This window comes from Carassius carassius, chromosome 37 (assembly GCF_963082965.1).
Source record: "Carassius carassius chromosome 37, fCarCar2.1, whole genome shotgun sequence".
NCBI lineage: Eukaryota > Metazoa > Chordata > Actinopteri > Cypriniformes > Cyprinidae > Carassius > Carassius carassius.
The window spans coordinates 24064031-24077736 of record NC_081791.1 but is presented as its reverse complement, the minus strand read 5'-3'; the positions used below and the strand labels follow the sequence as shown (position 1 = coordinate 24077736).

Sequence of the window (13706 nt, the reverse complement as noted above, 5' to 3'; positions counted from 1 at the left end):
CAGTTTCCTCGCCTTCCGAGTGTCCTGTTCCTTCCCTGTTTGTTATTGTTGATTGGATTTATGGTTTTGACCCCTGCTTGTTGATTTCGGATTTGGATTACCCATTAAAACCCACACTGGGATTGGATCTCTTGTCTCCTGTGTTTCCCTGGGTCTCCGATCGTAACAAATATATAGAAACAGAGTATTAGCATGCTAAATAAAATAGAATAAAATAGTGTTTATTTTATTCTATTTTATTTAGCATGCTAATACTCTGTTTCTATATATCAGAAAAGTTGTCACTAAATTAAAAGCTTTAAATAATAATAATATTCATAATAATAAATCTATCCTGATACATCATTCATGAGTAATAAAAAAAAAGTTAATTGCAACTCTCCCAATTCAGAGAAAAAAAAACCTTTTTCCTTGTTATCCTGAGGATACAATTTTTTTTTTGTCTGTTTGTTTGTTTTTGGCCATGGAATAAAAAAAAGGTAACTTTCAGCTTATTACAGAGATTTTTGAGAGATAAAAAGTCTGTTGTTAGATTAAGAGTTGCAATTAATTTTTAATTTCACACATGCCTAGTTTGCATGTGAGCATGTTTGTTTGTTAATTATTGCCTGTATTAAGTGAATGTACTCCAGTCATGTAATTTCTCATCCTGTGAGGGGGATCGCAAACTTTTGGCTCTAGGTCTCTGTGCTTCTTTACTGCCAGTGAGATCAACCCGGAGGTAGCTGGAGCTTTTTGATAGGTTGTTTAAGGTTGTTTTTGTTAAGGTTGTTTGCCTGCATTCCAAAGTCATCCGGATCTTTCTCTCAATACATAAATGGTTTAAGAGCTGCATGTCATAAAGTAGCAATCAGAAAAATGTCTGAGAGCTGCTGCCAGAGGTAGAAACTGTTCTGCAAAGATCTTATTGGAAATAGATGCGTTATTGCATCAGCTGAGGTGTTGCATTTCACCCAGAGGAGGAGCGTGTTAAAAGGTCTAATCCAATATATTGACTTTCATAGGAAAGTAATAAAACAAGGATTATATAATGATAAAGTACACACATCATTTACTAATTAGGGTCTATTCCCCAATGTTGTTGCCCAGTGATGGATTAATCTGTCTGATGCAAGATCCTGTTATATAAACGGGAAACTTTTTATGCGTTTTGCCTGTTTGTTTACATGACAACATGATTTGAGGACTGAAAATGCATAATTTTGAAAACGGCAGACATGAGCAGTACGTGTCGATTTTAAAGGCAAGCGCAAACAAACCAACACAGCCTCACTCCAACTCGTCACATATTGACGCTTGGTCAGGACTATTGGCGTCACTTTCTGGCGCACGTTTTTCGATGTCCTCCTATGCTATAAATAAGAAACCCTTAGCATCAATAAGCCGCGCAAAAGGCTTATCGTCATGATAAATTTATATATTGGCCAATAATATTGCCATTATTGCATATATGTTGGGGTGTGATTTTTCTAAGTAAACAGTCACAACAGTTTTATTTATATTACACTATTTACACATTTATGAGCAGGTAACCCAACCCATGCCCCTAAACCTACCATTTGTCAATAAGACACAATATATAACAGGCAGATACAACTAACATCATAGTTTATATATATATATATATATATATATATATATATATATATATATATATATATATATATATATATATATATATATATATATATATATATATATATATATAATATTCCAAGTCTTTCAAGGCAAAACGATTGATTTGTGAGAGGAATAGACGCATCTCAGTCCGCCGAATCTCTTCCTGTGTCCTTGTTCTTTTGTGCAAATTTTAAAAAAATGCCACCAGAAGAAGTCTTACGTCAACTATTGGCTCTTATGTGTCTCGTGACCGACTGCGTCATGCTACCGGAGTATCTTTTTGAATGAGATGTAATGTGAGCATGTTAACGGTGGGTATTGTGACAAATGTAGTTCAGAAAATATTGAAACAGTATAACATGTATTATTAAAATGTGAGGCTTATGCAAGAGAACGATTTAAATTATTTCAAGCATTAAGAGAAATGGAAATGGAAGTTTTTTCTATCCAAGCATTATTAGGTAATGGCCCAAAGCAATTTAAAATATATGAAGAATTATTTAATTTCTTAAAAGACACTCATTTAATTAACAGAATTTAGGTCACTACTACCATAACGTTATCCACACTCCAATCCAGTAGGTGGCGGGAATGCACCATTTAGGTTTGGTTTGTCAACCGCCATTAAACTTGAAAAGCAGAAGAAGAAGCATGTTAACGGAGCGGGAACATTTTAAGCGATTAAAACCTTATGTTTTACTCTCTTCTTCGCATAAAGATATCGTATGGCTTCAGAAGACTAAAAAGTAATTCTTGTTTATGGTTGGTTTTTGCAATAAATACCTGCGACTGTACTTTTATTTGCCTGTTACATGTTTTATATTGTTCAGAAGTGGGTATGTTTAGGGTAGGGATGGGGTTACATGCTCCAATAAAAAGAAAAATTTATATTAAAAAAATTATATTTAATACAAATGCATGAAAACCATTAAATTAAGACAAACAAACGAAAACAATGGAGGACCCTGTGCTTCGAAAACTGTGATGCCAAGGTGTCCTGACCAAGCGTCAATACATGACAAGTTGGAGTGAGACACAACAATGGCGAGTAGACGGTACTGTTGTTGCTGTTCAAGAATTTGATAATGCTTCTTCAGCAAAATGAGGATATACTTCACCAATATTACAACCAACAGCGGAGATGCATCATATACATCATATAATCGTCACTTCCTTACAGGTACTGTTTACTAATCAGGTGACAGCACCAGCTACTGGCCTGGTATACGTAATGCAGCGTTTTTTTGGCCGTTTTCGCGTATATGTGTAAACGCAAATCGTTTTGAAAAGATTGTTGTGTTTACGTGAAACTTTTTAAAAACTTTTCAGTTTTTGACTACACTATTGTCGTGTAAACAGTTTTTATTTTCAGATACACAAACTGCATCTTGCCATTGTTATTTTTTTCTTTCATGCAGTTTCTTGAAGAGAGTTGTGCTATTATTTGGTGGAAAAACTAAATTTCACAAATAATGACAAAGAAACGGCAAATAAATAAATAAATAATTGTGACATTTTAAAGTAGAGAGACTGAAATAATAATATAAGGACAACTATGGATTTTAATATTTAAAGACACAATTGATTTTATTTTGGAGATTTTAAAAATGAATCTATTCATTAACTTATTAATAACAATAATCATCATCTAGTCTTATGACACTATTGTCTTTGGAAGAGCTGCCTTTGAAGTCGTTTCATTATTGGTTCAATTTTGCAACCCTGACAGAGTAATTAAATGGAACTGAATCAACATTGGACTAAATTCATGTGAATAATGATTGTCTTTAGAGACCTAATTTGATTAATAACTGATGAACTTTGTAACATTAACACCACCACTAACCTGTTTGGAAGCGATCTGTATAAAGTGCTAAATATAAATAAATGTGACTTTGCATGATTTGACTATCGCTCACTCTATCTCTGGACAAGACTTTCCACCAATGTGATCATCTCAAATTCAAATCTGACATGATTGCCAGCTGGCCTGCGAATCTGCTGACGTAAATTTCAGCATTAAAGAGCTAATCATGAGCTTGATAGTGTGAAATAGAGGGTGTGCTCTAAACTGGCTCCTGTTGCGCTAATATCCTCAATTATCCTGCTAACATTAGTGACACTGATGTCACCTTTTAAATGTCAGTACTCCAGCAAAGAGCCAAACAATTATTCAGCACTGAGTCAGAATGACCTCACAGACCCTCAATCAAACAATCCTCTGCCGCACTGATGTAGAATTAGTGACACTTGCAAAGGAAAACGTCACTTACACTATCGGTCAAATTTTGGCTGTGGAGTTTGTAGAAATCCCTAATCTTGAATATTAAATTTAGATGCACGACTCGTCTGTTTTAGTTCCTCAACACTTTATTTTTTTCATGCAGTTTGTTGAAGAGAGGTGTGTTATTATTATTCAGATTTATGATTTTTTTTAAACCTATAACTCACTGAATAATATGGAATAAGACCATTTAATTTCTAAGAATAATAGGGTACATAGAGTTGATTTCATGTTTTCTTTAATGCTACGAATCTCAAACATCTGATATTTACGTGACAAAAAATAATCTGTGTTATTCTCTCTATTTTCCAGTGAGATCAATTTTAATGTTGATGCTAAAACATGTGATTGCTTCAACATCAGGATCTTGCTTTGATCTTTAAATATCCCTCACCACATAAGGTTTCTCCTCATCTGGTTCTATGTGCAAAGAATTGCAGAAAAACACAAGAGCAAAGAGAATATTTTGGATGAAAACACTGAAATATTCAAGTCTCACAGATTCTACTGGCTTCAATAACAGTACAGAGTCTTACTGGGAAGACTGTCAGAGAATAATATCTTTCATTCACCATGAAATACACATGGTCATAACAGTGTGCAAGCACTCTCATGGGTGGCTTGTGTTAGGAGTATATTGCTCTGTGGTGCTAATAACAGTTAGGCTGTTTTAGCTCGGACTCTATGGATCAGCATGAAGAAGTTTTTTGGCCTGATTTATGATGGCGTTGCATAACAATTGCACTGCAGGCAATCTAATTTTCTGCAGCCGTTTGTGTGTTAGAATTGCATTTTGTTCCTTGTGAATCTATCATTATTATTATTTAAATGAAGATTTAAAGTTTATTTTCATAATTTGACATATTTTTAAAAGTCATTTCAAAGACATTTTTCCTTTGAAAAGCATGCACAATGACTAAGAACATATGTTGAAGTAAGCATTGTAAATTTTAAGACGTTCAAGTCAAGATTTTGAGTAGAATTATTCAATTCGACCTTTTTTTGCATTGAAGGTATATATACATTTTATCAATCCATGCATTCCCTGCTGGGAAATAAACCCATGAGCCATGAAATCTACTGTTTAAGCAGGAATACTATCTGTATAAACTACTTTTCAGAGGTTTGGGGTCAGTATTATTATTATTTTTTTAAAGAATAAGCGTGCATTAAATGTAATGTTAAACAAATGTATTTCAATTAAATGCCGTTCTTTTGAACTTTCTATTCACAAAAATGTAAGCAACACAACCGTTTCAACATTAGTAATAATAAGAAATAATTTTTCTTGAAAAGCAAATCGGCAGAATGATTTTTGAATGACCACGTGAAACTGAAAATGGGAGAAATTATGCTGAATATTCATAAATAATTTTTATATATATTCAAATTGAAAACAGTTATTTTAAGTTGTAATAATATTTTGATCAAATAAATGCAGCCTTGGTGAGCAGAAGAAACTTCTTCCAAAAATATTTTCAAATCTTGCCGACCCCAAACTTTTGAACAACAGTGAAACTTTTCATACAAGCCATGTGATATCACATAATTTAATTTGGAAGCTTTCTTAACAAATATTGATATATATACGGTTAATGAACCAACGCATGCAAATCAACTACAATTTAGTAATGTAGTTTTCGACTTTAAAATAATTCACCTTCAGTTCTGAACACTCTTGCTTTATTTGTTCAGGAAATAAATCAGGTTTGTTTTATTCAGCCTTTTATTTGACAATTTAATTTGAAGATTTAAATAAAACAGCCTTTATTTAGCTGTTAAACACTGTCAAAGCTTCGATTAACAAAATTTGAATGGAGCAAACATCTTTGCTCAGTTACTATTTGTGCAAATATTTCTCAGGAATTAACTATTTATAACGGAGCCTTCAGGGAATTTGATCTGGCACAGTGTGTGTTTAGAAGTAATAATGCAGAATCCAGCGCTGCTGTTCAAAGGAAGAGAACAGTGCTGCTGAAGAATACAAATGCAAGTCTCGCTCTCTTTATCTCTCGCTTTTACACACTCACAGACACACACCTGAAACGGGGCTGTCATCCTTTTTATCGCTCTCTCTCACTGTATGCCTCAAATGGTTCATTGATCCTGTATGTCCCGGCCCAGCACACCTTGTTCCCTCGGTGCCTCCAGGGGAGACTATTAACACTTTCATTGAGGCTTATAGGAGAGAAGTAACACCCCTCAGTTCTTGAAAGAAGCCTCAAATGTTCACCAAGGCTGCATTTATTTGATAAAAAACATTTATTGCAATTTAAAATGACTTTTATATTTCAGTATATTTTAAATTGTAATTCATTTCTTTGATGTGAAGCTGAATTTTCTTCAGTCTTCAGTGTCACATGATCTTCAGAAATCATTCTACTTTACATATTTGCTGCTCAAGAAACATTTCTTATCATTATCAATGTTGAAAACAGTTGCGCTGCTTAATATTTTAACAACAGTTCCTAGTGACCAAGCTTATCAAGCTCTAAATCATCATAAAAGTAGCTTATATGATTTGTGCACTACATTTGAAGTAATATAATAACTCTTTTTGTGTTCCAAAGATAAAATAACAGCGGATTCAAGCACAAAAAAAAAACTTTTCACAACATCAGGGAAATTAAATTACATATTTTTTAAGTAAATAAATCCTTAGGAGCCAAAATAATTTTATTTGCAGCTCAATCCGGAAAACGTACATTATGGAAAGGATATGTATCAAAATAATGTTTGTTAAATGGATGCTTCACAACAATATTAAATGTGGGATTCTCCCATAATGCACCTTCCTGGTGCCATCTGGATGCAATTTTCTGACTGTATTTGTTGTTTCATGCATATGTCTTAAAGAGGTCATATGATGCGATTTAAAATTTTCTTTTCTCTTTGTTACAAACTCTTGGTGCATAAAGAAGATCCGTGAAGTTGCAAAGACTAAAGTCTGAAATCCAAAGAGATATTCTTTATTAAAGTTAAGATTCTGCCACGGCCAATCACAATGCACTGGGTCAGCTGGCCAATCAGAGCAGACTGCGCTTGTCGGAAGGAGGGACTTTGTAGAAAATTACGTGTTTAAGAGAACATGACCTACAATAATGTACAGTATTTTAAAAATAACTTTTTTCAACATTAAAGCATGTAAACATATTCTGTTACACAAAATCCACAAAATAATGATATTCAAAAAAAAGCATCATATAGTCCTTTTAATTCCTGTTGACAAAAACTCACATTTCAGTCAGAACAGAACATCTAAAAAAAATCTAAAAGATCAGAAACCAACAGTACCCAGTTATTTTAGAATAAACAAGTCACCTAAAGAATCCCACAATATTTGAGGGACAATATATATATATTTAAAAATAGTTACAGCACAAACAAACTGCATTTGCACATTTTATGTACACAGTAGCAAGTGGTGCCACACCTTTTTTTTTTGTAAAATTGCAGATGATCTGATCACTTGGAAAACTAAAAAGCACAACTCACAAATTTAAATCATCCACATAGCTCGAAAACGGCATGGGACGATTAAATCCATTGCCTAACCCCAAGTATAAGCAATAGCAATAGTGATGTCTGTCCTAGTAAGCACCACTAATGAAACCATTTCAACAGCACTTCAGAAAGGAGATCTTGTTGGGGTGAATTTGACGCAGATCTTACGGCATTGCGTGCTTTTATGCATTTGTCCTTTTGTCCGTTGTAATCAGCTATGCGCTGAGAGGCTGTTGAAGGCTCTTCTGGCTGATTTCATGTCAAACTGAAAGCTCTGTGCTGCCCGCCCAGGTGTTTTATGCTCACTTCCTGTACAATTCAATCTGCTGATTAATAGCCTCACTGATGGAAAAGCTAAATGCCCTTCAGATGAAATCAGTTCCTTTCACAGCCCACTCACAGGCTGTCAATAGATATTTTTTTCCTTTTTGAATTAAGTGTTTTTTAAGCTAGGAATTGTGATCTTTTAAAATAAAGCCTTTAAATCAGCAGTCTGCATTTTCAAATGAACTCATCCCGGGATGAAACAAATGGAAAGCTGGGGCTCCAAAAATTAATAATTAATATAAGCAGACATTTTATTATACAACATTTGGCAATTTTTCACACTGACAGTGTCCCATTGTGCAGAAAAAGATGAAAGTAGTAGAAAAATCACCATTTCCCCCAATCAGTTTCCAGAGGATTAATACGATGTGCTGAAATTACAAAAACACATGCCAGAGTTGACAGATGGGAGCTACGATCTTCATGTGAACAGCATAGAAATGAGTTTTTATGACTACATTACACCAACACATATTCAGCATGAATTACAATTTGTATAAATACAATATACATTGCTGTCATTTGGTCCCAGACAAATCACAGTGTAAAACAGATACCTTTTATAAATGTTTTAAAAGGCTCATCTCAGACGTCACAGATGATGCCTCCACTTGTTATGCATTACTGATTATCAGAGCTATGACGAATGGTAGCAGTAAACATGTCAAGTCAATGGCTCGATTCCTAAGTTATGGTTTAATTCATTAGTGCTTCTCCCAATGCCAATAAAACGGCTTTAACCGCATCTCACTGAAGTTGAGCCAGTTGAAAGAGGTCACCGGGGGACAGTTATGAACCATCTGGGCATACAAAAAGTCACATTTTACGGTTCCTTGTCATAGTTCATCAGTCTAAATCTCATGGCACAAACTCACAAAATCACTCTGTGCCGTGAGTACGAGATGAATGCTTTATCATCTTTGGATGTGTGGTTTAGGCTTTACTCGACGTCAGGGGTAGATAAAGGCTTTTCGGTGTACGCTCTTGACCAACTCTGGATGATTGGTGTACCTGTGGTCTTCCTTATATTGTGCTTCTTCTGGCTCTTCTTCTCCATGCAGCTCGTGTAACGCTTCCTTGTGGCTGCCAACGGACCTTATCCCGGGTTTCGGAGAGCTGTTTCACGGTGCATCAATGGACGTACCAGACAAGAGTGGGTTGGCGGGAAAGGCGACAGGACAGAGGCTCAGTGGTGAGGACACTAATTTGTATCCATCTGACGTCACACCAGAGTGCTGATAGTCATCTGTGCTTCATCCCAGCTGGTAATCGAAACCTCATCCAGTCGATTTACGATCTTCCCCAGATCTCTCTCTGGAGGAGAAGAAGGACTGAGAGTGCCTGTGTTTTTCGTGTTGAAGGATTCACCATCCCTCTGTCCATCCTCATCCTCCTCCTCTTCCTCAGTAATTGAGGAGAGCCGTGTGGCGCTTCCAGGCTTTTCTGCAGGTGGCTGGTAGTGGCACTTGCCGTTCAGAAGTCTCCGAAGAGGCATAAGAGGCACAATGTCCTCACCCAACAGCTGCTGCTGGCAATGGCGGAAGTCGGATTGCCGCTTTAGTCGCTTGAACTCTGTAAATGCTGACGTTGAGTTTTGGTACAGGCTAAGTGCCAATGCTCTGGCCTTTTCTGCCTTCGCCAACAGAACGGCATGGCATCGTAGAACCACCGCTTTATTCTTCACCTGATGCCTGTAAATCCACGCAAAGATCTTTGGACGGAAGGGATCAGCGGTGCAGTATGTGATACGGTTGAGCGAATAATGGTGGACGGGCTTCTTTTTGCCGCCTTTATCCACCCCCATGCGGATGCCGTGCGGCCCGACTGTGAGCTTCATCTTGGCGCTCTGTTCGCCATAGCTGCTGCGAGTCCAAATCTTAGCCACTGCATCCTGCGTGCAATCTTCACCTTTAGCCATGATGGTGACCACGCTTCCCAGGTAACGCACGTTGTAGGTGGGTTCCTCTTTGTTGAGCTCCACTTTCTGGCGTTTGCTGTGAAAAACACTTCCCAGCCAGTGAAACGGGCAGTCAGGAACGAGGTCCGGACAGGAGTGGAGCAAAGTCGAAAGCAGAGAATGATAAGTCAGTCCAGCTCCAAGACTTTTTGGCTTGCTTTTGGACTCATTTTCCACCAGCACAAACTTGCTCCTTTTCCAGCGCAGCATGATCAGGGTGGAGAGGAAAGGATTCAGCAATGAAGAGTGTTCTGGTATGTGTGTTTTTCAGAGAAGCACAGAAAAGGAAACTGCTCTGGCATTCGCTGACAAGAGACTGAAAGCAGAAAGGCTCAGCTGCTCTGCTCGCTCCTCCTTCCTCTTCCTCCTCCTCCTGCATCACTGAGTGCTGATCAGCGCTGGGCTTGGAGCCTCAGCGGTCCTCATTTAACTCCTTCAAACCCCTCACTGTCTCACCTGATGGTCTGTTGTGCAGACTCTGACCCTGAGGCAAAAGAAGAGGGTTCATCCTCGTGTCAGTGTGCCCTATGAGAATGCTTTGACATGCTGGGAGTCATTTCTACCATCGATGTATACCATCACAACTCCCAGCTCTAATATATTTCATTCAGCCTCTGGAAAAACTCCAGGAAAGGACTTTACGTAACGGCTGCAAATGAAAGAAGGTGCTAGAACAAGCACGTTAACGTGGTTATTAAATGTCCAGTGAGCAAGTGCGTAGGCTGCAGATCCTAAAACGACTGAAGAGACATTTGCTTCATGACATTTGAACGTGTTCACAGTTGAAAGGATGAATCACTTTCTAATCAGCTATAATTTCACTACCTTTCAAGACAAATAAGAACTTAAATACATCTTATTTTTCTTTAGAATTTTTTTTGTAACTATTCAAGTTATTTGAAAAAAGATCAAATCTTTCAGTAAGAGTTTCCTTAAATTAACAGTTGTTCCAAAAATGAAAATTAGGGTACTTACCCTCATATCTTTCCAAACCTATATTATTTGTTTCCTTAATGAAGCACAAAAGCTTGAATTTTGAATACTGTGCAAATTATGCAAGGTTTCTCACACAAAGCTACCATATGGTTTCAGAAGACTTATGGCATACAGATCATATGGACCACTTTTATAGTGCTTTTGATTGCTTACTGATGCTTGAAAGCTCCAGGCCCTATTAATTTATAGTTGTATGGGAAAAAACGCTACTGTACCAGTACATGCATTAATTTCTATTTTGTTCTATCTAAGGGTTAAGAACATGTAAATGATGGCATAACTGTTATTTTGGGGTGAAATACTCCTATAACAAACTATAAAGTAGTAATTAATGGTCTTTACATAATGAAACATGTCAATAAATGTTTCTTTCCTACCGAAACCAGCTTACAGCATTAATATTATTTAATTATATGTTAGATGGCTTGCAGCTGATGAGCATTTTCAACGTTCCCCACAGTCTCTGTGTCTCAGGATCTCATTGGGTTGAAGTGTATTGGACGAACCGTTCTGTTAGGGCAGGTCAGCAGTTATGCATTACATCGAGAAGCATTTCCATCAATCCGATAGACTGCGCAGAGGAGTGGAACTGCTGCTGTCACTCTGAGATTACTTCTGTGTTTGATGGATTGGTTCCTATTCCCAATCAGTCATTACAGAGCTGTTATTGCACACAGGGGATTTGTGTGTTGATTTTTGTGTTAGTCATTCACAGAAAAAAGGTGGAACATATAAAGGACATCTTGAAGTGGTTAACTGCTTAGCTGCTGACTATTCTTAACCACTGAACTACTCATGCTTCATCACACTTAAATCCTGGGTTTATTCAAGGGAGTTTTTAAACCGTGTTAAAGGAATAGTCCCCCCCCCCAAAAAAACCTGATAAGATTTCCTCACCCTCATGTTATTCCAAACCTGTATGACTTACTTTCCTTTATGGAATATAAAATAAATTGAGAAATATGAAAAGTGTCGTGATGCACAATAAATATCAGCACTATTTAAGCCGGTTCTGTAATCAGCGGTAAATCTCGACACATGCGTGCTTTCACGTGGAGCAGCATTTACTACTCAGAGCCATTGTTCACTGACCAGCTGCGCAAAACCACAATCATATTTTGCACATGTTTTGCCCAGCTTGTCAGAACATATCCAGGTCACATTATATTGCTATTACTGTAAATAAATAAATTAATTTATATATTTAAAAAATAACAACAGTTAAAAAAAAATTATTTGTTATATTATTGACTTCATTAGTAGTTTATTTATTATCTTTATTTCATTTATTTCTTACCTTTGATTTGTAGTGAAAGAAAACCTTTTTCGTGAGACTCATAAGCTACACAAGTGCTGGAATGTAACAGTAAGTTAAGCAATACACAACTAATCATAAACTGCCTCAATGCTAGCCTCATTAAATATTCATGTGCTTTGTGTAGCTGCAGAAAATTTAAGGTGCGGTTGTTGGTTTAACTTTAAGAGAAAAAAAATGTGTCTACCAATGGCAAACACTTCTCTACATTTTCCATATTTTTCTGTAATATATTTCAGAAGAAGAAACCCAATTTACCTCAAAGGTAAAGGTAATATGCTAATGGGATTTATATGCTCTTTAGGAGCATGTTTACCAGATCATATTTATTATGAACCACAGTGAATCTTTTATTTAAATAATGCCACAGCAGTCTCTGCAAACAAATGTACAGGACACCTAGGAAAAATGTATTAAGACACATCCTAAGATAACATTAACCTTGAGTTAAAAGTGGCACTTGGTAAACCTTCCATTAAAGCCTGAGTCCTCACATGCCCTTACCACAAATGGCAAAGTTTCCTGTCCTCACATTTTTCCCTCAAAGGCTGACCCTGAATTCACACAGCTCCCTATGACAAACCCAGTGGCACAAGCAACAACCAACTTTTATGTCTATTTTTAGACTTTAAAGGGAGCTGTCGCCTATATCTCCAGAGAAGGCCTTAAGGCTATGTCACTTGTTTCAGTCCATTACGTGAGGAGTATGAAAAGCGAAAGCTATTGGTTTCCTAGAGTGGACAGGGATGAAGCCGTGTAATACTTGCGGCTGCCTTTATGATTTTTGACAGAACGCAAGAGTGGAATCTTGCAGTAACGTATCCAGTGCATCGACCTAAAGGGACGATATAAAGCAGGGCTGTAATTTACAGAACATGAAAATGACAACTTGAAATCTGACTCTGAGCGGACAGGGCCGGAGCTTGCCCTGTCTTCACGAGGATTGATGTGCATGGTTCACACTGACATATATGACTCAGGCGTTAGTAACTGCACAAGCACCGAACTGATGAATGAAATTGGGAAACATCTGCAAGAGGATCGACTCCAGGCCATGTTTTAATGAAATTCCATATCAGTCACAATTTAGTCTATTTCCAAATCATTTTCTGATCAGACTGTATGAAAGGAAGAGCATTTGTTCAAGCTGTCAAGGATCACACATTCTGTGCAGTAACAGAAAATGGGACACCAGCTCCCCGATTCAAGTGAATGCATTATTAAAGCCTTCTGTGTGGCAGAATAGCACCTCATCTGCATATGAAAGAGGAGGGAGTGAGGGAATTAATAAACTGTGTGACTTCTACTAATGAGGAAAAAGGAGATCTGGAAGAAATTAAGACTTTAACTGTGATTTACAAGAGTGGGCTGTAATTCAACAGGCTTATGTAACTACAAGACTTTCGGACAGACAGACTTGTGTCTGGTCTGAAGCAAATGGACAGACGTTTCAACTTTATAAAGAGTAAAGACTACGTTCAGGGTCATATTTAACCTCAAAATTAAAAGAAAGAAATTATTAAATTATATTTAGATATTAAAATTTTTAAGGACTATTTTGGGCATTGTAACATTATTTGGGAATATTTATTTAATTAAAAATGTTTAAATTATTTTTCCAAATATCATTTAAAAATCACTCATTAATGGTAATAAAAAACACATATTCTTTATTAAATACTTTGTTCGCCCAAAACAATATA

The 13706-nt window shown here is 36.7% G+C and overlaps 1 protein-coding gene across 1 annotated transcript; it reads right to left on the bottom strand.

The window, feature by feature from the left end:
* Nucleotides 1–8000: 8000 nt before the first annotated feature.
* fam43b (family with sequence similarity 43 member B) lies at nt 8001–10525 on the bottom strand. Its single transcript, XM_059528316.1, has one exon. The coding sequence runs from the start codon at nt 9900–9902 to the stop codon at nt 8958–8960; it is 945 nt and encodes a 314-aa protein (XP_059384299.1). The 5' UTR covers nt 9903–10525; the 3' UTR covers nt 8001–8957.
* Between the last annotated feature and the right edge of the window lie 3181 nt (nt 10526–13706).

What these genes read in the sequence shown, in the direction of transcription:
- fam43b (XM_059528316.1), bottom strand. Translation starts at nt 9,902, where the DNA reads ATGCTGCGCTGGAAAAGGAGCAAGTTTGTGCTGGTGGAAAATGAGTCC.